This window comes from Myotis yumanensis, unplaced genomic scaffold (genome assembly GCF_028538775.1).
Source record: "Myotis yumanensis isolate MYYU_CA2020_CCGP unplaced genomic scaffold, mMyoYum1.0.hap1 SCAF_8, whole genome shotgun sequence".
Lineage (NCBI taxonomy): Eukaryota > Metazoa > Chordata > Mammalia > Chiroptera > Vespertilionidae > Myotis > Myotis yumanensis.
Window position 1 is genome coordinate 39,343,215 of NW_027223759.1, and position 21,022 is coordinate 39,364,236.

At 37.0% G+C, this 21,022-nt stretch overlaps 1 protein-coding gene across 8 annotated transcripts in view; it reads left to right on the forward strand.

Annotated features, from left to right (window-relative positions):
- ZNF385B (zinc finger protein 385B) overlaps positions 1–21,022 on the forward strand; it is a 346,769-nt gene that overhangs the window by 264,330 nt on the left and 61,417 nt on the right. For all 8 annotated transcript variants that reach the window (XM_070422651.1, XM_070422656.1, XM_070422649.1 and 5 more), the window contains one exon: positions 4,418–4,560. In XM_070422651.1, the coding sequence (XP_070278752.1) occupies positions 4,418–4,560 (143 nt within the window). The remainder of the gene's footprint in view (positions 1–4,417; positions 4,561–21,022) is intronic.

A 21,022-nucleotide genomic window follows, 5' to 3' on the forward strand; every position in this document is an offset into this window, starting at 1 on the left:
TTGGTCCTGTTTCATGAGAATAGCTATGTAAAGGGTACATTACACCAGCCTCTGTGTTGAAATACCTGCTCATTATATTTTCACCTTTTTTTCCCCTCAGTGAGTCTGAGTTTTACAGAAATTAAGCATTTTCTTGTGGGGTGCAATGCATTTTGGCCAAATTTCTGCTTGTATGTCCCAATGACTTTTGGGTATCCCAAGGTGAAGAGAAATGTTTCCCAAAAGTAGCTGCAGCAGCAAAATCTGGAATAAGGTGACAAAGTGCTGAAAAACTGCAGAAAATACACTCTGTCCCATTCATTTCCCATTTGAAAAAACTTGCTTGGAAGCAATCAACCTTGGTGAGGCAATATTAAAAGCAGGTTTTAAAAGTAAAAACAGCAAGGTTAAGGTGAGGGAATTGATGAAAACATAGTTTATATTTATTCAGAAGTACTTTAAAACAATCTGTGTTTAACATGGCAAATTGTCTGTCATTAAAATGCTAATGAAATGGTAAACAGCTGCTAAGTTTTTTATGCTAATGAAGGGTGGCAGTTTAGTAGCTCTCAAGCCTTGAGTTTATTAGCATAGAAATCTGATTGGATAAGGGGATCATTGTACATTCTGACCTTTGTTGATGGAGCAATCTGTTTGTCAAGTTCCATGTTCCCTTCTGTTTGATTTTAGTTTGTTAGTACTCTTGCCAGGCCCTCGGGGGCCTTGTATTACATAGTTGTTATCCAGCCACCATCATGAGCTTAGAATTTTCTTTTGTGGGGGGGAGACCTACCATGGCAAAATAATTATACATTTGTTCATGAGGCAGCTTTAAATAGAATAATTCTGTAAAAGGTTTATACTTTAGACTTTAACAACGATAATAATTGTAAATTGTAAAAGGCTGTTGATCTAATAAATCTGTTTTTAACTTAGCTAAGATTTTACAGCAAAGCTTTTCAAATAAATATTTTAATAAGTGCCTTTGCAACATTTGACATATTATTATAATCATCTTGTATATACAAGTTCTGAAAGTTAGCAATGAATATAATGTTATCTACATAGAAGAATAAGTATAATTAAATACAGGTGGCTTACGTGGGTGCCAGGCTGAGATCAGAATACTTACTTTGGCATCAGGAAAACAACCATTACTGTTTGATCTATACTTTTGGCTGATTCTCTTTTTTTTCCTAATGGTTGGGGTTAACCTGAATGAAGACTTGTCATTATACATAAATGCTTCAGGTGCCTTTCTCTTTTTTTCTGTTTTTGGGTTCAATGTAAATGAGGTATGACAGTCCATTAAACACCATTGCCAATAATGTTCTGGAATGATTCAAAATATGATGCAGAGTTCATTAAGGAAATTCATTACCAAAAATATCATTGAAATAGGAATTTTAATTATTCTGGGACACTGTATAAGAACATTGGTGGTAATTTTAATAGTTGGGAGCATTTTCCCATACTGTTCATTTCTTCTTGAAGTAAGAAGGGGATTATATGCATATAATAATTTGGGGTCCAATATAGGCATACAGGAGAAATTGGAATACTTCCAGGGGTGGGGAACATTTTTCTGCCAAGGGCCATTTGGATATTTATAATATCACTAGAGGCCCGGTGCACAAAAATTTGTGCACTGGGGGGTTGAGGGGGGGGTCCCTCAGCCCGGCCTGTGCCCTCTCGCAGTCTGGGACTCCTTGGGGGATGACCACCTGCTGGCAGAGGCCCGATCCCCAGGGGATCGGGCCTAAGCTGGCAATCAGGCATCCCTCTGGCATCCCGGCAGCCCTTAGGGGATGTCCACTTGCCAGTGGGGAGCAGACCTAAGCTGCAGTCAGACATCCTTAGCGCTGCTGAGGAGGCAGGAGAGGCTCCCACCACCACCACTGTACTGGCAGCCATCAGCCTGGCTTGTGGCTGAGCAGAGCTCCCCCATGTGGGAGCGCACTGACCACCAGAGGGCAGCTCCTGCATTGAGCATCTGCCCCCTGGTGGTCAGTGTGTGTCATAGTGACCAGTCATTCCCAGTCTTTCTGCTGTTAGGGTCAGTTTGCATATTACCCTTTTACTATATAGGATAGAGCCCTGGTACATGGGTAGGGGCCGGCTGGTTTTCCCTGAAGGGTGTCCCGGATCAGGGTGGGGGTCCCACTTGGGTGCATGGCCAGCCTGGGTGAGGGGCTGATGGCTGTTTGCAGCTGGTCACACCCCCTTCAGGGTGGGGCTCCCCACTGGGATGCCTGGCCAGCCTGGATGAGGGGCTGATGGCTGTTTTCAGGCTGGCCACACCCCCTTTAGGGTGGGGGTCCCCACTGGGGTGCCTGGCCAGTCTGGGTGAGGGGCTGAGGGCCGTTTGCAGGCTGGCTGGCGACTGAAACTCCCAGCCTCTCCTTTTTTTCTTTTTTTTTTTTAATTCTGGGATTTATTTACCTTTTATAATTGAAACTATGTTGCCGTTACTGGAGCTAAGAGCCCGCTGCAGCTCTGTGGCCATGGCCTGCTGAAAGCAGGTATCTGGGGTTTGTTTAGCTTCTATAATTGAAACTTAGTTGTTTTCAGATCTCAGAGCCCAGCCATGGCAGGTGGGGATCCTTGGCTTCCTCCATCACTGGAGCAAGCAAGCTTCATGTTCGCTTCAGCTGCATGGCTGCCGGCCACCATCTTGGTTGGCAGTTAATTTGCATATCGCCCTGATTAGCCCATGGGAAGTGTAGCAAAGATACGGTTAATTACCCTTTTTGTCTTTTATTAGATAGGATTTGTGGGCCATACAAAATTATCAATTGAAAAATGGCCTGCTATATATGGTCACACATTTAATTAACTTACCCCTGATGCCTTGGCAGGGCCAGACCAAATGATTTCACAGGCCTTTCATGGCCCGTGGGCTAGAGGTTCCCCACCCTTGTATACACGGCTGGTGGTAATGTAAAATAGTCCAGCTGTTTTGGAAAATGGTCAGGAAGTTCTCAAAAGGTTAAACCACGTGGTTACCATATGATCTAACAATCCCCAATTCCACTTTTAGGTAAATACCTAAAGAACTAAAAACATATGAAAACTTAGAAACAAGTGTTCATAGCAGTTTTATTAAAAGAGTAGCTAAAAAGTAGAAACAACCCAAATGCCCATCAACTGATGAATGAATAAGCAAAAGGTGGTACATCTACAGTGGAATATTAGCAAGCCTTAGAAAGGAATGAAATTCAGATATATAAGACAACATGGAAGAACTTTGAACACATTATGCCAAGTGAAAGAAGACAGTCACAAAAGACCTCATACTGTATGATGTCATTTACATCAAATGCCCAGAATAGACAAATCTATAGAGGCAGAAAGTAGATTAGTGGCTGCCAGGAACTGGGGGTGTTGGGAGGAAATGGGGAGTGACTGCTAATGGGTATAGAGTTTCTTTTAGAAATTATGAAATGTTCTAAAATTGTGGTGATGGTTGCAGAACTCTGAACATGCTAAATAAACCATTGAATTATACACTTTAAGTGGCTGAATTGTCTGGTATGTGAAATAGATCTCAAAAAAACTGTTACATATTTTTAAAGCCATGCAGTGCCAGAGCCTGTCTGGCAGAGCACCGCCTGCACCAGCAGTAGCTTACCTGTAGTATGTGGAGGCCACCAGGTAAAGAAGAATGCTTGCTACCGGAGAGGAGTGCTTTAAATCTCCTACATGTGGGTTAGGCCATATATCTAAAAAGGTCATAGCTAATATCATTGTTAAAAAAGATAGTTGCTAAAATAATACAAATTTCATTAGAAACAAAAGTTGAAGATAAAAATTTGAGTTCCTGTCCCAACTCCTCTCTGTGGGACAGACGCAGGTTGTAATAACCCCTTTAACCCCTCACTACCCATTTCCCACAAAGTAAAGGGCAATTTTCAGTTTGTTTTTCTAGAGAACAAATTGTTTGCATCATAACTTTTTTAGGAGCAGACAGTAACTATAAGAATCCAAGATTCCTTCCCCTTGTAAAAACCCTATAATTATCTCTGATTTGCATAAAACATGCCCACTAGTCACCCAATAACTGTATAGTGAAGAGCATCTGGCTTCAAGAGGCTCCTCCCGCTTCTCCTACATTTTTGGCTAATCAGAGACAATGGTTAGACAACAGGATGATCTCATTCTGCCCCACCTGCCAGCAGGATCAGTGTACTGTTTATCTCAGGGGAGACTGAGCAGCCTGGGCTCTCGCCATAGAGAAGCATTTCGCATCACTGTCTTAGACAATGACCAAGAAGACCCATTTTAACTGTATTTCCTCCTCTTGTGCCATTTTCTTACTCCTAGAGGAACGTTCTTGCTTGCAGGTTCCAGCTCAGCGGTCTTATTTTTGCACCCTAGGTTGGAGAAGGAGATGGATGTGAGCTAAAGATTGAATTTATTTTTGTTTTGTTCTTGGCAGGCAGTACATGCCACACTACTACCCTTCCTGCTCTTGTGCGCACACCTACTCTGATGATGCAGCCTTCACTGGATATCAAACCATTTATGTCTTTTCCAGTGGACAGTAGTTCTGCTGTTGGACTCTTTCCAAATTTTAACACAGTGAGTAAATGCATTTTTATTATGTGTCCTCCTCTATTTCTTTTGTGAATAGGCAATTGGTATGGCCTGTTTCTAAAGTGTGTAATTTTAGACCATATATTGGTTATACTGCTCAGCTGTATTATGGAAGATAAATGTGTCACCCATGGGAATTAATCCAGATAATAGCCAGCATATTTATTTTACAAGTATTTCCACAGATAGATTTTCACTTGTTGCTTTGAACAATTTTGATAAACTTTTCAGTGGTGTGAGAATCCATATTATTTCTGGGATGCTGTTCACATGCCCAAGAACACAATTTAGAGCTATGAGCCACATTGATTTTCCCTTCTACTACAAAGAAAAGAACGTGTATGCTTTATCTCCCTGGGTATATTTTTATTTGGGAGATATTTTAGATAAGCACTCTTACACAAACAGAATTTTTATTTGGAGCCTTTTGTGGATTATGTGAATCTGACTCTATTAGTAAAAAGAAAAATTCATTTAAATCTGCATATGCGTTGTCTGGATGACAGCTTAACATCCCATTTAAAATGTAAGATAGCCCGGCTGGCATGGCTCAGTGGTTGAGCGTGGACCTTTGAACCAGGAGGTCACAGTTTGATTTCTGGTCAGAACACTTGCCCTGGTTGTGGACTCAACCCCCAATGTGGGGCATGCAAGAGGCAGCCAATCAATGATTCTCTCTCATCATTGATGTTTCTCTCTCTTTCCCTTTCCCTCCCTCTCTGAAATCAATAAAAATATATTAAAAATAAAATATATGATAAATATTAGAGAATTACCTGTTATTGCCAATGTTCTTCATTCAGATCAGCTGACCTTCAATCTAAATAAAAGACATTTTGCAGGTTAGAGAAGTACAGCATTCTTCTGTACTTCTGCCAACAATAGAATTCAGCATAAAATCAGTCCATAATCAGATTACAAATGTATAGTAAGAGAAAAGATTAAAACCAGTTCAGGTGATTGCATGAGTTATGTCTGGTTTGTCAATAAATACAATCAGTTGGGCATGATGGTCGACATAAAGGATACAGCATTATGGAAGCTGCTGTAATCAAGAAAAAGAACTACATTATCAACACCACCAGACCTCGAGCATCTGCGGTACTGCCAAATGTTTCCTTTTGCAAACTTAGCTTTTGTATGAAATGAAAACAGCAAGAGGACGATTTCTCAGGGGCTGTAAATAAAATCTGCTGACAGGCCTTCTGTTGTGGCTTTGCATTGGTAAGGTAATTAGAAGTTAGGGGATCAGCCAACTTTTTAAGGAGAACTGGCCTTGACTTACCGAGTAAACAGTTGAATGTTTTTTTCTTCTTTGGGTTTTTCAGGGACAAGTCAGACAGTACTTTTAAAAAGGCATTAAAAGGTGAGCATCATTTGTAGTGCCGTGGAACAGCTCGGTAAGATAGATCACACCTGCCCTGGTCACATTACTCCATCAGAAGTGACCCCAAAGATTGTGCCATTTCAGGGAGCTTAATCTCAAGCATGACTGTTGTAGACTCTATTGAAACACAGGTGGCATATTCCAAACATCACTAAATTCAGTTATTTACTTCTTAAAACATTTAGCTGGTGTTAGTATTTTGATTAATGCGTCTTTGGAAGACAGCGTTTGTAGCTATTGCACAAGTCCAGTTGCTGTCAGGAAGTAGCATTGATGATGTGGGTAGGCACAAGTGGCTCCTACTGTAGTTCACCTCTGTATTTTTTTTTAATACAACATAGATACTTTTTTTAAAGATAAAAATAGTGTCATAATGGCTTATAATATGTGTAGGGCTTACTCATGTACTAACTTGTCTTTTGTTTGTTTCTGTATTATACATAGTAATTAACCTTATGATACATTTGAGAATATCCAAGGAATAATTCTAGTAATAGGAGTTCTTTTTTTTTTCTTTCTTGGAATAAAATAAGCTTGTAATTTTCCAATGAAAATACTTTTTTGTTAAGGTGAAGAATATAGCAAAGAACTATATTAAGTAATAATTTTCTCTATATATTACATCAAAGGCATTTATTAGACAAAGAGCCCTTTTAATAGTATGTTAAAAATTAAGTCATCACAGGGGACCCTCTATCATCTTGTAACAAAATGAATTTCTAGGATCATAGAAATTTCCTATGATTTTTTTTCACTAAACTGCAGTTTTAATTACTCTAACCTTTTCTCTAGAGGTTTTTCCATTCTAGCGCTAAACTTCTCCCAACCGATTTCCTATGGTAATTTCATAAAAGTCTTTGTCAACATTTTCCTAGAAAACCATTTACATTACTAATAATAATGATACTAGATTATTATATATTTGTGATGGTTTATATTCTTCAAAGGACCCAGACTTTAGAATATTTGGGTAGACCATGATTATTATCTCTATTGTCTAGGGGAGGAAAGAGAGTTAGTAAAGGAAGAACTGAGATTTGAATTAGAATCTTCTAACTTTGAAACTCATATTCTGGCTCTTCTGTGTCATTAGCTCTTTTGGTCCTTGTCACTTCCCACCTCATTCATTGTGAACAAAGCTCAATCAGAAACCTTTTGTGTTCTTTTCTGGAAGCATGGTAGACAATTTTCACCAGAATCAAAAGGAGAAAGAGGAAAGGATTTTTTTTCCCATCACCATTTATCCCTCCATACCCTCTTGTTTGAATGCATAATATGGACCTCTTTACAAACAATATCTATGAAGCAGAAGATATTTTTAAAACAGTTATAATTTATTGTTAGCCAATTTTTGTGTCTGCCATGACGAAGTAGCCGCTTGAGCTAAAGCAGATCCATTATTAGCCAATTTTAAAAGTATATTCTACTAAATATACTTTTATATATTCTATTAAATATACTTTCAGTAATTCATTTGTTCTTTGAAAGCCGAGGTGAACGCTACTTTAATCACTTTATTTTTAAACAAGGATATTAGTAAATATAAGAATTATTTTTAACTCATAGTTATCAATGGAATGAAAACAGTGTACTTTGTGAACATAGCTAAAAGTTGAGAAATTCAAATTTGCTATTTTTTAAAATTTTATTAAATTTATTGGGGTGACATAGGTTAATAGGGTCATATAGGTTTCAAGTGTACATTTCTATGATACATTATCTGTATATTGCATTATACAGATATACATTATCTGTATATCACATATTGCATTATGTGACCACCTCTCAAAGTCAAATCATCTCCTGTCACCATATATTTGGTCCCCTTTTTCTTTTCCTCTCCCCACCCCCTTTCCTCTAGCAACCACCATATTGTTGTCTGTGTCTATGAATTTCAGTTTTATATATGAAATCATATGGCTCTTAGCTTTTTCTGACTGACGTACTTTGCTTAGTATAATATTCTCAAGGTCCATCCATGTTGTAACAAATGGCAGTATTTCATCTTTTCTTATGGCTGAGTAGTAATCCATATTATATAAGTGCCATATCTTTATCCAATCCTCTATTGAACGACACTTTGGTTTTCTGTATGTCTTTGTCACCATGTTTATGGAGCAAATAATTTTTGACAAAGGAGCCAAAAAACACATGGAGAAAAGAAAGCGTCTTTATTAAATGATGCTGGGAAAATGGGAAAGCCACATGCAAAAGAATGGATCTAGACTACAGTGTGTCCCTATATACAAAAATTAATTCAATATGTATCAAAGACCTATGTATAAGATATGAAAAAATAAATTACATAGAAGAAACCATAGGTATTAAACTTATAGACCTTACTCATAGAGAACATTTTATGAATTTGACCCCAAAGGCAAGGGAAGTAAAGGCAAAAATAAATAAATGGGCTATATAAAAATAAAAGGCTTCTGCTCAGCAAAAGAAACTGCCACCAAAACCAAAAGGCATCCAACCAAATGGGAGATATTTGCAAGCAACAGCTCTGACAAGGGGTTAATATACAAAATATATAAAGAACTCATATGACTCAATACCAAACAAACTGTCCAACTAAAAAAATGTGCAGAGTACCTGTGCAAACACCTCTCCCAAGAAGATCTACAAATGGCCAACAAATATATGAAAAGATGTTCAACTTCACCAGCTGTTAGGGAAATGCAAATCAAAACTCCAATGAAATACCACCTCCCGCCTGTTAGAATGGCTGTTATCAGCAAATAGGTAATAACAAGTGTTGGAGAGGTTATGGAGAAAAAGGAACCCTCATTCACTGCTAGTGGGAATGGAAACTGGTACAACCATTATGGAAAACAGTATGGCAGCTCCTCAAAAAATTAAGAATAGGGTTACCCTGTGACCCAGAAACCCCTCTCTGGGTATCTACTGAAAAGCTCAAAAACATTTATTCACAAAGACATGTGCATCCCTAAGTTCATTGCAGCATTATTCTGGTACTATTTTCTTTATGTGGATTCAATGTATGGATGGAAATCACTGATAATTTATGATATATATGCAGAGTGTCTCAAAAAAGGTATAAACTGTAACAGCTGGTAGCTCAATTTTGAAAATTAGATGTATTTTAATAAACACTGCCTTTATAATTATTCAAAGTGTGTGTATGCATTTATATATAAAAGTATATATACTTCTCTCTCTCATTACATAGGTATATGTAAAGTAATGGTTTCCTCTTGTTTTTACAGTGGAGTATGATAATGTTACATCAGAAACATAGCAAGAATGAAATGGAATTCTGTCAGATTTCAAAACAGAATAGGTGCCTGTTCTATAGTACAGTGTACACAATTAAGAGATGTGCGTCAGAGCATTTGTTTAGTGGCTGTCTTGCCTTATGCTCCACGACTGACATAATCTCTCTCAGTGTTTATATGTGAAGAGTAAGGAAGTGATTCGAGACAGTGACCAAGCAGAGTTATGAAGAGCCATGCGAGGGACAATGGCCATCACTGATAATTAATGATATGCTGTATGTCAAGGATGCATGTCTGGAGAACGATGATGTTAACGTGGCACTTCAGCAGCAGTGCTTTAGAGAGGCGCTGTGTTGAGCCACTTATAGGTAAAAGACTGTGCAAACAAAAACATAAATATTCAAATATCTGGACCTTTATATCTAAAGCCTAATAGGCTTTTCTGCCTGGCTACCCACTAATGTTCACCTCCAACCCTGCCACTGCACCTTCAATTATTTGTTGTTCAGGACTCAACTTAGCTATCACCTCCTTCGCAGGACATCTTCTGTGACTCTTCATGTCTGAACTAAGTGTCCACTCGCTGTATTTTCAAAGTACGCCCAGATGACCTCCATTATTATAGTTGGTCCACCACAGTCTAATGACCTGATTATCTATCTTGCTCACCAGGATGTCAGGTCCTTGAGAACAGGAGCTATATCTCATTTATCTGTGTATGCTTGTTGTCTGGCCCACATGCATAATAACACCTTTTTTGAAGGAAGAAGGAGAGGATCTGAGGAGAGAGAAAAGGATAGAGGAAAGGTCCCCAGTTCCTTCGTTTTGAATGTTCATGTTCCCCCATCCAGCAAAGGGAATACCAACATTTCTGCACTCCCAAGTGCGGAGTGATGGGCTCAGGTGTTTACTTTTATTTTCCTGAGAACTGTCTTTTTTAATCTAAAGGCAATAATTAGTTACAAACTTTTCCCCAGCTATAGTTCCAGCTTTCTCTGTATGGGTGGTGTGGAAACTTTGCAAGTATCTACTAAGTTCCTGTACTAAACCCCAGTTTCAAGAGCATTTAGTGAGAAAACAAAGTCATTAGTTACTAAATTTTATTGAAAACAGTCTGTACACTAAAGAGTTCTGGGTTTTGGAGAGAAGATAAATAAAATTGCTGTAGGGCCTAAGAAACTTGTAAGGAATAGAATAAATACACTACAAAAGACAAGATAATAAAACCCAAGAAATATAGACAGAATGAAAATAGTTACTGAACTACTATAATGTTCAAGAAATAATAATTTTTGTATGCTAGTAGAGCTATTTTCATTATTTTTTTTATTCACTGTACTTTAAATGCCAAAGGCTCCATGGTCATCCTCTGGTTATTGTACATAATGTTTTGGTAGCTCCCAAAATATATACACTTATTTCTCTTATTAGATTTAGAATCTACCATCTAATATGAATACAATTTTTATCTTTGTTCAAATGGGATAGTACTTGATGTTTAACAATTGAGATAACACTTAATGATAAATTCTCCTTAAGATACTTCTTCATCCCTGGCCAGTGTGGCTCAGCTGGTTGGAGCATCATCCATCATCCCACACACTGAAAGGTTGCAGTTTCAATAGCATTCAGAGCACATACCTGGGTTTCGGGTTGCATCCCTGGCACATGCAGAGAACAGTTGATTAAAGTTTCACATTGGTCTCTCTCTCTCTCTCTCTTTCTCTCTCTCTCTCTCTCTCTCTCCCCCCCTCTTTTCCTCTTTCCCTCTCTCTAAAATCAGTAAAACTTACCCTTGGGTGAAGGGTGGAAAAAAAAGATACTCTTCAGAATTGAAATAAATTGCATATTTACCACAATGGATATTATCAATTTAGTATAATAAAATAAGTATACTAGAAGACACATATACACACATGCTGTAATGTACTGAATGTTTGTATCCTCCTCTCCAAATGCATATATTGAAGTCCTAACAGTCATGTGAAGATATTTAGAGAAGTGATTAAAGTTAGATGTCCCTCCCCCAGAACTACGATAAAATAAATTTCTTGTTATATAAGCCACCCAGTCTGTGGTATTTTGTTATGGTAGCCCAACCAGACTAAGACACATGTCCAATGTGTATATTGTATGTGATTATGTGTAGATCAAGTTTCTTTTAACAGCCATATATAGGGAGCATGTACAGATGTATTTGTTGGACTCCCCAGAGCTATAGTTATAGTCAGGAGCTGCCTCGATACCACAGTCACCTGTCAGTTTCTCTGCAGATTGGCAGGTGTGTTCCATGCTTATTTTAAATGTCTTTGTCAGTTCTGTCATGTTTTTGCAATTGCTGCAGGAAAGCACAAGTACAATGGAGGTCACTGCTGCTTTATTGCAAGAGACTCAACAATCATATTTTTGTGAGAAATAATCTGATTTTTACTTCCAACCTTGAAGTTATTTTTTTTCCTGATGCATGAACAAATATATGGAACAGAGTAAATATTACTTCTAGAAGTGTAAAGTCCCAAATTGCTATATGATTCTTTGAATCATTCATGACAGGCTGTGAAATTATCTGTATGTTTACCATTTATTTTATCATTCTAGATTCTTTGAAATTATGGGTCATTCATAGCTTGGCAATAGCAACAAATTTTTAATTTTTTTCTTTCTTGTAATAGAATTAATAATATATTTATCCAGGAGATCTAAAATAAAGAAATTGGGAGTCAAAAGTCACATTTTGCTATTAATTCATGCCATGCTTCCTATGAAGTATTCTTGCAGGGAAACTTGAAGTAAGCCAGAACATTTACATTTTTATCTGCTTTTAATGCCTTTATCTACTTAATTAAGTCCTTATTTAAATACTTGGATACATATTTTTTCTTTTATTTGAATTTTTTATTTAATTTGATTTAAGTAAAATACTCTCCCTCTGCAAATGCAACCCAAATGTGAATTTTTGCTGTGGAGTCTTCTTTTTTATTCTAGTAGTGCTTTACTGTCACTAAAAAGTTATATATTCCATTTTTTCTACTAGTATGTCTAACTACTTGAAATGACACATTCGTCTCAGTCATATATAAAAAAAAGAAAGAATATGGTTGATTTTTTACTTTTAGGGCGTGTTTAAAATATATTGAAGGGTAATATTTTATATGTTGTAAAGAAATATATAGTATTAAAATATACCAAGTTGAAATTTTCATGGTTACTCAAATTTACTGGAAAAGGGAGAAGTGAATGGCCTAATGTGGCACTTAGACAAGTGAACAGCAGTACCACCGAGATCATTAGAAAAAAAGACGGTTCTAGAAAATCTTTGAAAAATGGTACGAAACTAATGAAGATTTGGTACACATAGTTAAGCATAGATTCCTGACTAGAAAATTTTATATCCCTGTTAAATGTGACAGAGCGAAAAGTTACGTAAACATGACCACTAGAAGATAAAATACTGCATCTTCATTATTGTCTCCCTTTCCCCTTGAAACCACAAACATGTCCTTTTTAAATATAACTCATGTCCCTTGCCTTATTCAAAACTTTCAAGATTTATCTACCAAAGACTTTGTGTTTACATCTCCCTTTCTCTGCTGACTCTTGAAACCCTTTTAGAAAATGCCAGTATTATTTATATGTTTTGTATGTATATGTACATGTATGTCTATATAATGTGCGGTTACATGGGTTTTTTCTCCCTAATTAAATTACTTGTTCAGGGCATCTGAACAAAGCATTCATTCATAACCACCTACTGAATGTGGACATGTGCCAGTCATTGTGCTAAGGAGGAGTTATAGCAAATAAGACAGAAGCTATTCACTGTCTGATAGAAATTACTTCCTTCTCTTGTATCGTTCACGATAGCATAATAGAGGAGTCTGCTCACAGAGGATAACAGACAATTCAGTTAATTAAAGCTGCCTGAAAACAACAGAGTAAGACTTTGATGGGCCTTCATGGGGTACGAGAACACGGGTTTCAGGAGCTCAAGAAAAGAGGCATCCGTAGTCTCACTGTGCTCTGGTCTCTTGCATGTCCCTTTCATTATCCTAGTCTCAACCTCACACGGCTCTGGGGCTTCATCTTTAGTGCTAGAGTTTCAAGGATTATGTGTACTTGGAGGGTACATCAGATTTTCTGGCAAGACAGGTCTTCAGTCTTGGTGCTGTTCCAGCTCAGCATTTTTCAAGAGTAGAGTCAACTTGGAAAAAGTGTCTATGTCAGGCCCTCTTCTTAAAAAAAGTTGTTCTTAACAAATCTTCAGTTAATATAAAAAGATAAAACCACAACAACCTTATTTTTAAGGCCTCTCAATGAACGAGCTTTTCTGTGCCTGTGGTAAAGTAGGAGAGTTTAATAAATATGAAAAGTAGCAAAATATTATTGGGCATTCCCTCCAGCCCAGAAAATGTATTTCTAAATTGGTTGCTCTATAAACAGCAATTGATGGTGGTGTTCCCTGAGAAACTTTTATCAAAAGCTGGGGAACCCAACCAATAGCACAGAGCATCTTTTTTCCTTCCTCTCTCTCGATTCTTATATTCAAAATTAAGTCTCAAATCTCTTTTGGAAAGAGAAAAGCATCTTTTGGGATATTCCAGCCCCAACTATAAACTACTTTTATAGTTGCCGTTGAGGCTGCTAAAGATGAATTGAAGTGCTACTTAGCAATCTGTGAAGTTTCAACATCTTAGTGAAGCTCAGTAGGAATCTTGGGAAAATACCTTTTTCAGAGAATTAGCTGTCAATTTGGTTTTTCTTGCCCTTCTTTTTATGTCCTGATGCTTGAAATAAGATGAAAAAAAAAACACCCATAAATTATATAAACAAGACCTAATTTTTTGGAATTCTAGTATCAGGGGGTTTTAGCATATTTTTAAAAATATGTTTTTATTGATTTTCAGAGAGAGGAAGGGAGAGAGAGAGAGAGAGAGAGAGAGAGAGAGAGAGACAGACATCAATGATGAGACAGAATCATCAGTTGGTTGCCTCCTGCACTCCTCCTACTGGGGATGGAGCCTGCAACCCGGGCATGTGCCCTGACCAGGAATCAAACTGTGATCTCTTGGTTCATAGGTCAATACTCAACCACTGAGCAACACCAGCCAGGCAGGCTTTAGTGTATTTGAAACACATTCTACAATTAGTTTTTAAAAATTCATCTGTATAAGAAATAGGCTACATGTGTCATTGCTGTACCCTTTTTTGCAAATCAGAAGATTGAGGAATATATAATTTCTTCCAGCAGGCAGCTCTGCCACTGAAAGGGGAAAGGCTAAATATTAGACAAGAGCTGGTCTCCACCCTACCATTTCCTAAATTTAAATGTGTGTATTACTCATGTGAGACATAGTTTTTAAAGTACCCAATAAATCCTGTGGCTCCTAAAGTCAGGTTGAAATACTATCCTTTGCAGTATATTCTATAGAAGATGGGTTTTTTTCTTGTCTATCTTAATACTTGTTTTCCCTTGTTGTGGACAGTTTCTATCTAGAGCCAGGATCTGAGTGGTAGAATAGAACATACTAGTATATCTCTTTTACAGGCTTAGGATTTACATATATATAATTAGAGGTGTACAGAAAGTCTCCAACAATTAAAAACATGTATCTGGGTCTAATTTCTTAGTTTTCTTCGTGTAGACACCAAACTTCCATAATATATAAAATGGTCCATTGTAATAATGATATAAGCCACAAAATCTCTACTTCCCAAAACTAGCTGAAGCTATTAGATGCTAAAATGATTCCTAATAGCCACTATCACATGGCATATACTTAAGTTTTAACTTTTGAAGTTCTTGTCTTCTAAAGGAAATTGTGACATTCGTTTATTTAGTCAGCCACTCATTCATCGGGTATATCCCACCTCTTCCCAAAAGCAACGTGGAGCATTACCTCTCAGAAGTAATGCTGCTTAACTTGTTCCAAAGTAAGCTTCTAACAGTCCTGCTTGACCTTGACTCTGCTTTATGCCATCTGGGGTAGCAGGAGCCCAAGTGGAGGGGAGAGGTGGGTAGAACCACTGACTTCATTGCATAGGGGATGAGCACTGAACTCAGAGACTTGTATCTAGACTAGTTTTCTTTTATATTGAGAAAGCCACTTTACTCCGCTTTTCCTCATTTGAAAACTAGGGATGATGTAACCTATACCATTACCTCATTAAAATTTGAGTTATGTTTATGGAGAATTGAGGATATGACTTAATATCTAGAAAATTTCTGGAATTTAATGAGGGCTTAGAAAAAAATTGTAACTATATAACATATCACCATACTATTTTTAGTAATTTAAAATACCCATGAATATAAAGTGAGATGTTGTTTATTAAAAAAAACTCTTAAAACAGCAAAACCATTTCTTATAAATGATATTAAGATTTTTATGGCTATCTCTATCACTTTGAGCTCTTCTTTCTTAACAACTACTTTAAATAAACCAAATTATGTTTATCACTGGGGCTCCTGAGGCTACTAGCTGTGTTCATTAGAGCAATCCTAATTAAGTAGATGCTAAGGATATACATATGGCCAAGACATGGTTCTGGAATTAAGAAATTTACACTCAGTTTAAGGTAGCCATGCCTAGAACTAAGCAGGTGCTCAATTGATGTTAGCCGAATGAGACAATAGTAGGGCATCCTTAAAGATCAGTGTCACCTGACTGCCTGAACAATGATGAGGGGCTACAACTGAATTTGGAGCAGGACTGAGGAGAGGATACATTGAGCGGAGACTGGGAATAACTGCAGTTGTTTTGGTTGGATTACAGTTTTCCTTGTTTACCTTCAATAATGTTTAGATTTTAAAGACAGTGTATTAAGGTATTTTGAACATGAGAGCTGTGTAGCTATGACACATTGTCAGTGAGTCCTAAGATGTAATGATGTTTTCTGTTATACTTTTAAAATACTGCTGATTTCCAAACATAGAACTGTTCTTCTCAAATTATGCATTAATCAAATTGACATTAGTTAAAATGGCAATTTTTAAAAATATTTTAAACTCGTCATAGTAGTCAACATATTGTGTTATCTTTCCTGTAGTGATAGTGAAAATTTATTCTAAACATTTTTTGGCTTTTTGACTGTTACAGATCTCCCCTTACTGCTCCTCCCCCTTTTTTTCCTGAATTTAAATCACCAATCATATCAGAAGTACCCACTTAATCTGTGCCCTGAACAGTGACATCTAACTCTAAATTTGATGCTTACTCAAAATAGATTAGCAGTTTTATATCCTATTCTAAAATATTGTATAGATCTTAAGGGCATGTACATATGTAGGTAAACTCTTTTTTTTCCTTCAGAATATAAGTATCAGCCTAAATGAAACTTTAAAAATTATACAAGCCAAGATAGTCATAGCTCCATAGCTATTAGAAACAGCAGAGAAATGTATCAATCTTTAGACTTCTGTGCCTTTGGGTGTGGGGGGAGGAGAGGTTTAAAATAGGTACTTTTAAAATCAGTTCTTTCATAAAAGAACTTTCCAGAAAGAGAGCCTGTAGCACATATCTCATTACTCCTTGTGCAATCAGGCCCTCTATTGTCTTCTGAGAGACAGGCCTGGCCCCTTTGAAAGGTGAGTAGCTTCTGCAGGAGCACTGTGACACCCAGATTCTGGGGAACCATCATTTTGTTACAGAGCAAGAATAATATCAGAATTTCCTGGAAATCAGTCATCAGAGGAAGTTAGCAGCAGTTCATCATCTCCTTTTTGTGTTTGCTTCAGCCTCAAGGGTAATCACAGAAGATTATAGTCTCCATTTCAGCCCTCCTATCACTGAAATACTCTTGTCTGCCGAGCACACGATTGATTTCCAGAGGCCAGCTTTTTTTTTAAATATATTTTTTGAATATATATTTATTGATTTCAGAGAGGAAGGGAGAGAGATAGAAACATCAATGATGAGAGAGAATCATTGATCAGCCATCTCCTGCGTGCCTCTTACTGGGGATCGTGAGCTGACCGGAATCTAACCGTGACCTCCTGTTCATAGGTTGACATTCAACCACTGAGCCACGCTGGCCGGAGCTCCAGAGGCCAGCCTTTAACTACAGCTCTGGGAGACCACTCCCACTGCAATGGGTTAATAACTGTCAACAATTGTTATTGTAATATTGTTGAGGCAGGAATTTTGTGATTCATGACTAATTACATGAAATCTTTTAAATTAAAGTAACAATTTCTCATGTTGTTAGATATAGGTACTTGTCCAATTTTAGTGAAAGTGTTAGAGGTTGGAGATTGGGAAACACAGAGGGGTGAATAAAAATTTCAAATGAGTATTGTGAAGACTTTAAGTGCCAACCGCCCTGATATTCTGCATTTCAGAAACATTTCTGAAAAATCTTCATAATGAATAGCTAGATTGTAAACACAAATAATTTTTGCTTCATAACATTAAAACTGTAAAAACTTTCATGAATGTTACTGAGAGATTTTGTGTTTCATGACAACTTGCTATATGGTTCATGCAGTTTTTTCTCTATTGCTTGGTTAGGAAATCTTGATGCCATATCCATGACCAAAGTGTATTTGAAATATAAGCACATTGTTTTTGTTAACCGTCACCCAAGGATAATTTTCCATTGATTTTAGAGAGAGTGGAAGGGAGGGGGAGAGACAGAGTAGAGAAAAACATCAATGTGAGAGAGACACATTGATTGTTTGCCGCCCACATGTGCCTGGACCAGTGCTGAGGATCAAGCCTGCAACCAACATACATGCCCTTGATGGGAATGGAACCCACAACCATTTAGTCCACTGGTCAAAGCTCTAACCACTGAACAACTGGCCAGGGCAACATTTTTAATTTGATGATGCCACTTGCTGTATTCATTTTTATCTTACATGTGTCACTCTAATCAAAATATGTAGATGCAGAGAGGACTTTATGTACATTTGAAATAAATTTTGTGGATAAAGTAGTTTTACCCAGAAGTGACTCCATTTCCTTATAAATTTTTAAGAAAAGAAAGACTGTTCAGTTTAAACTACTTTGGGTTTGAACTATAGCCTCCTTGCAAATGATAAAAATGATTATAAATCAGATAGATAAATGTAAAATGTCAAGGTGTACCATTAACAGAGCCTTATTCAATAAAGCAGTTATTACTGCAGAGAACAGAGGAAGGCACTTTATTAAAGTTCTTTATTTTACTTTACAAGTATGGTATATTTTGCTGAGGAGAGTTAAGTGTGTACACATATACATTCATATAAAATGGCAATAGCGAAATGAATAAATGACATAAAGTATTTTTATATTACCTGCCCACAAAACCACTTGGATTACTTTTCTAATCAAAGTCCTAAAATAGTAAATGTGATAGTGAGCCTGCAAGAGGAAGGAGGACGAGTAGAAATAATATGGGTATAGCTGTGACATCCTTGAATGGGAACCAGAGAGAGGGCTCAGATAAAATGCAAGATGCCCAGTCAAACTTGAATTTCAGAGAAATAAGAATATCCTATGCAATATTTGGCATATATTTATACTTAAAAATGATTTTTATTTGCAAATCTGGAACTGTAATAGGAGATTTGGGGTCTAGTCTTAGCTGAAGAGGCTCAAAAGCAGGTTATTAAAATTCTCCAAATCTGTTCCCATTTTCAAGTGAGGAAGTTGAACCAAAGGCATGCTGGTGGGTCTGGGACCTGGCCTATCTGCTTTAACCAGAAGGGCTTTCAGTGTTTCATTGTATTGTGTTTTTAGTAGGAGCCTGTTTTGGAGTAGAGTGAAGGGAAGATTTGGGGACTCAAATTAAAACAAACTAAAAAGTAGTTTGAAGATGGAGATGTTCTCTGACACTTAGCCCATGTAAGGAGAGTGGATGGGGAGTAGAGCCCATGGTGCTCGCACTTGGAGCATTGCAGTTCTGCTGCCTTGCTTGGAGACTTGTGAGTCCTCAACTATCAGGTTTCTTCTCAGTGCAAGAGTAAGAAATGTGTTGTCTTCCATTTGAGGAGGGAAATACTTCTTTTCTGCTTTGCTTTGCAAAATGAAGAATACTTCCCAACAGGCCCAGGTTTCTGATTTTCGCTTCTGCCTGTCTGATGGGGTTGTCTTTTCATCGTACACCTTTTAATCTGTGTCAAGGACCTGTTTTGCCTCCGTATCAGGATATATCTGATTAGTTACTGAACAGCCTTTCAAACTTAGCTTTGACAGAATGGTTTTGAAAGAATGTCAGTTAATGCATTTGGCCATTCAGGAAGTGTATTGATTTTTAAATCAAGAAAGCTCATTACTTCCCTAGTCCCTTAGAAAGCCCTTGTCACATTTTTTTAGCCTGTTTACCAGAAAACAGGCAAACATATTTTTACTTCCTTAGATTTGGAAACTTAGCACCAATAACTTTTTTAAAAATAACTTTTAAAGCTACCATCATAAGTATGGCCAAGTAATCTAGTTACTTGTATGCCATGTTTTTCTCCTAAAAAAAAATTAGAAATTCTATTTAAAAAAATATTTCTCAGAATTATTTTTGGCAATGAATTTTATGTTGTGGAAATTTAATCTTGGAGGCAGTTTTGGGGGTTGTTTTAAAGTCTCTATTTAAAAGAGAAACTCGGCAACAGGAAAGGGCAAGAACTAGGTGACTGTCTTCTAGGTCCTATATTAGTCTATCCTTGCAAACTTCAGGATGGATGCTTTCTTCCAATGTGCTGTAGAAGAATCACTAAAATGAATATCTTATTTAGTACTTTTCACACCTATTGAAAAAATATGCTTCAGTCCAGCAAAATGATTTTTTGTTATATTTTACCCTGAGGGGACACAGTACTCAATAACATAGGAAACATCTGACTCATTTATCTTAAATTTTCTTGGTGAATCCTGCTCCTGTTCCTGTCACTCTGAATAGTGTACTTGAACTAATTTTGTTGGCGTTTTTCTGTGGGCAATATAGTTGATTGTCAACCATATATACCTTGGGACGTTTGGGGTTTTTTTTCAAATATGGATATACCTCATTGAGAAATACAAGCTATAAATATTTTGAGGATAGTAACTTTTCCACAGAAAAAATATTAATAGTATTTGTCATCATTTCACTTCTCTGTGCTATTAAAACTCACTATAGAATATCTTATTCTCTTAAAGATTCTGGTAGTTTTTTACTTTTCTTAAAAAATTTGCAACTTTTCTCATACTGCTTCAAAAGAGCATCTAATCATTTTATGAATGCTATTGTTACCTTGTCTTTAACAGATGTTATAGATCTTTCATATCTATACACATCCATTGGCCAAAAATTATTTTAGTTGTAGGAACATCAAATCTTAATAAAATGGAAACCCTTTCAAGAACTTTTTTTGTGTCCTCATGGAAAAAATACCTCTTTCCTAATGGTTTCTAGTCATATCTAAGTATTTGCTTCTTTGCAAATGGAAACAAACAAAGGAAAGCACTGGGTTTCCTTAGGAGACATAATTCATCATTACCATCTTGCTTTTTACCTACATTGAAAGGAGAAATTGCAATTGGGTTGAGGGTGGTCTGCTCTCCCTTGATACATCACATCAACCAATTAGACCTTTCTAAAGATATTTATTTTTTAAACCTGAATATGGACACATATGCAATTGAATTTCAGTTCTTTAGTTTACACATCTAATGTTTGCATAGGAACATCAACACCCAAAACATGGCTGGGTGTGTGTGTGTCCATGCAATGAGGCATGAGTGGACCTTCAATTAAGTCTCATAACCATTGCTGACATAGCTGAAAGTCTTATTTGTTAAACTGAACTTTTTGAAATGCTCTTTGATGTGGCTTCTTAAATTACCCAGCGGCATAACTACAGCTT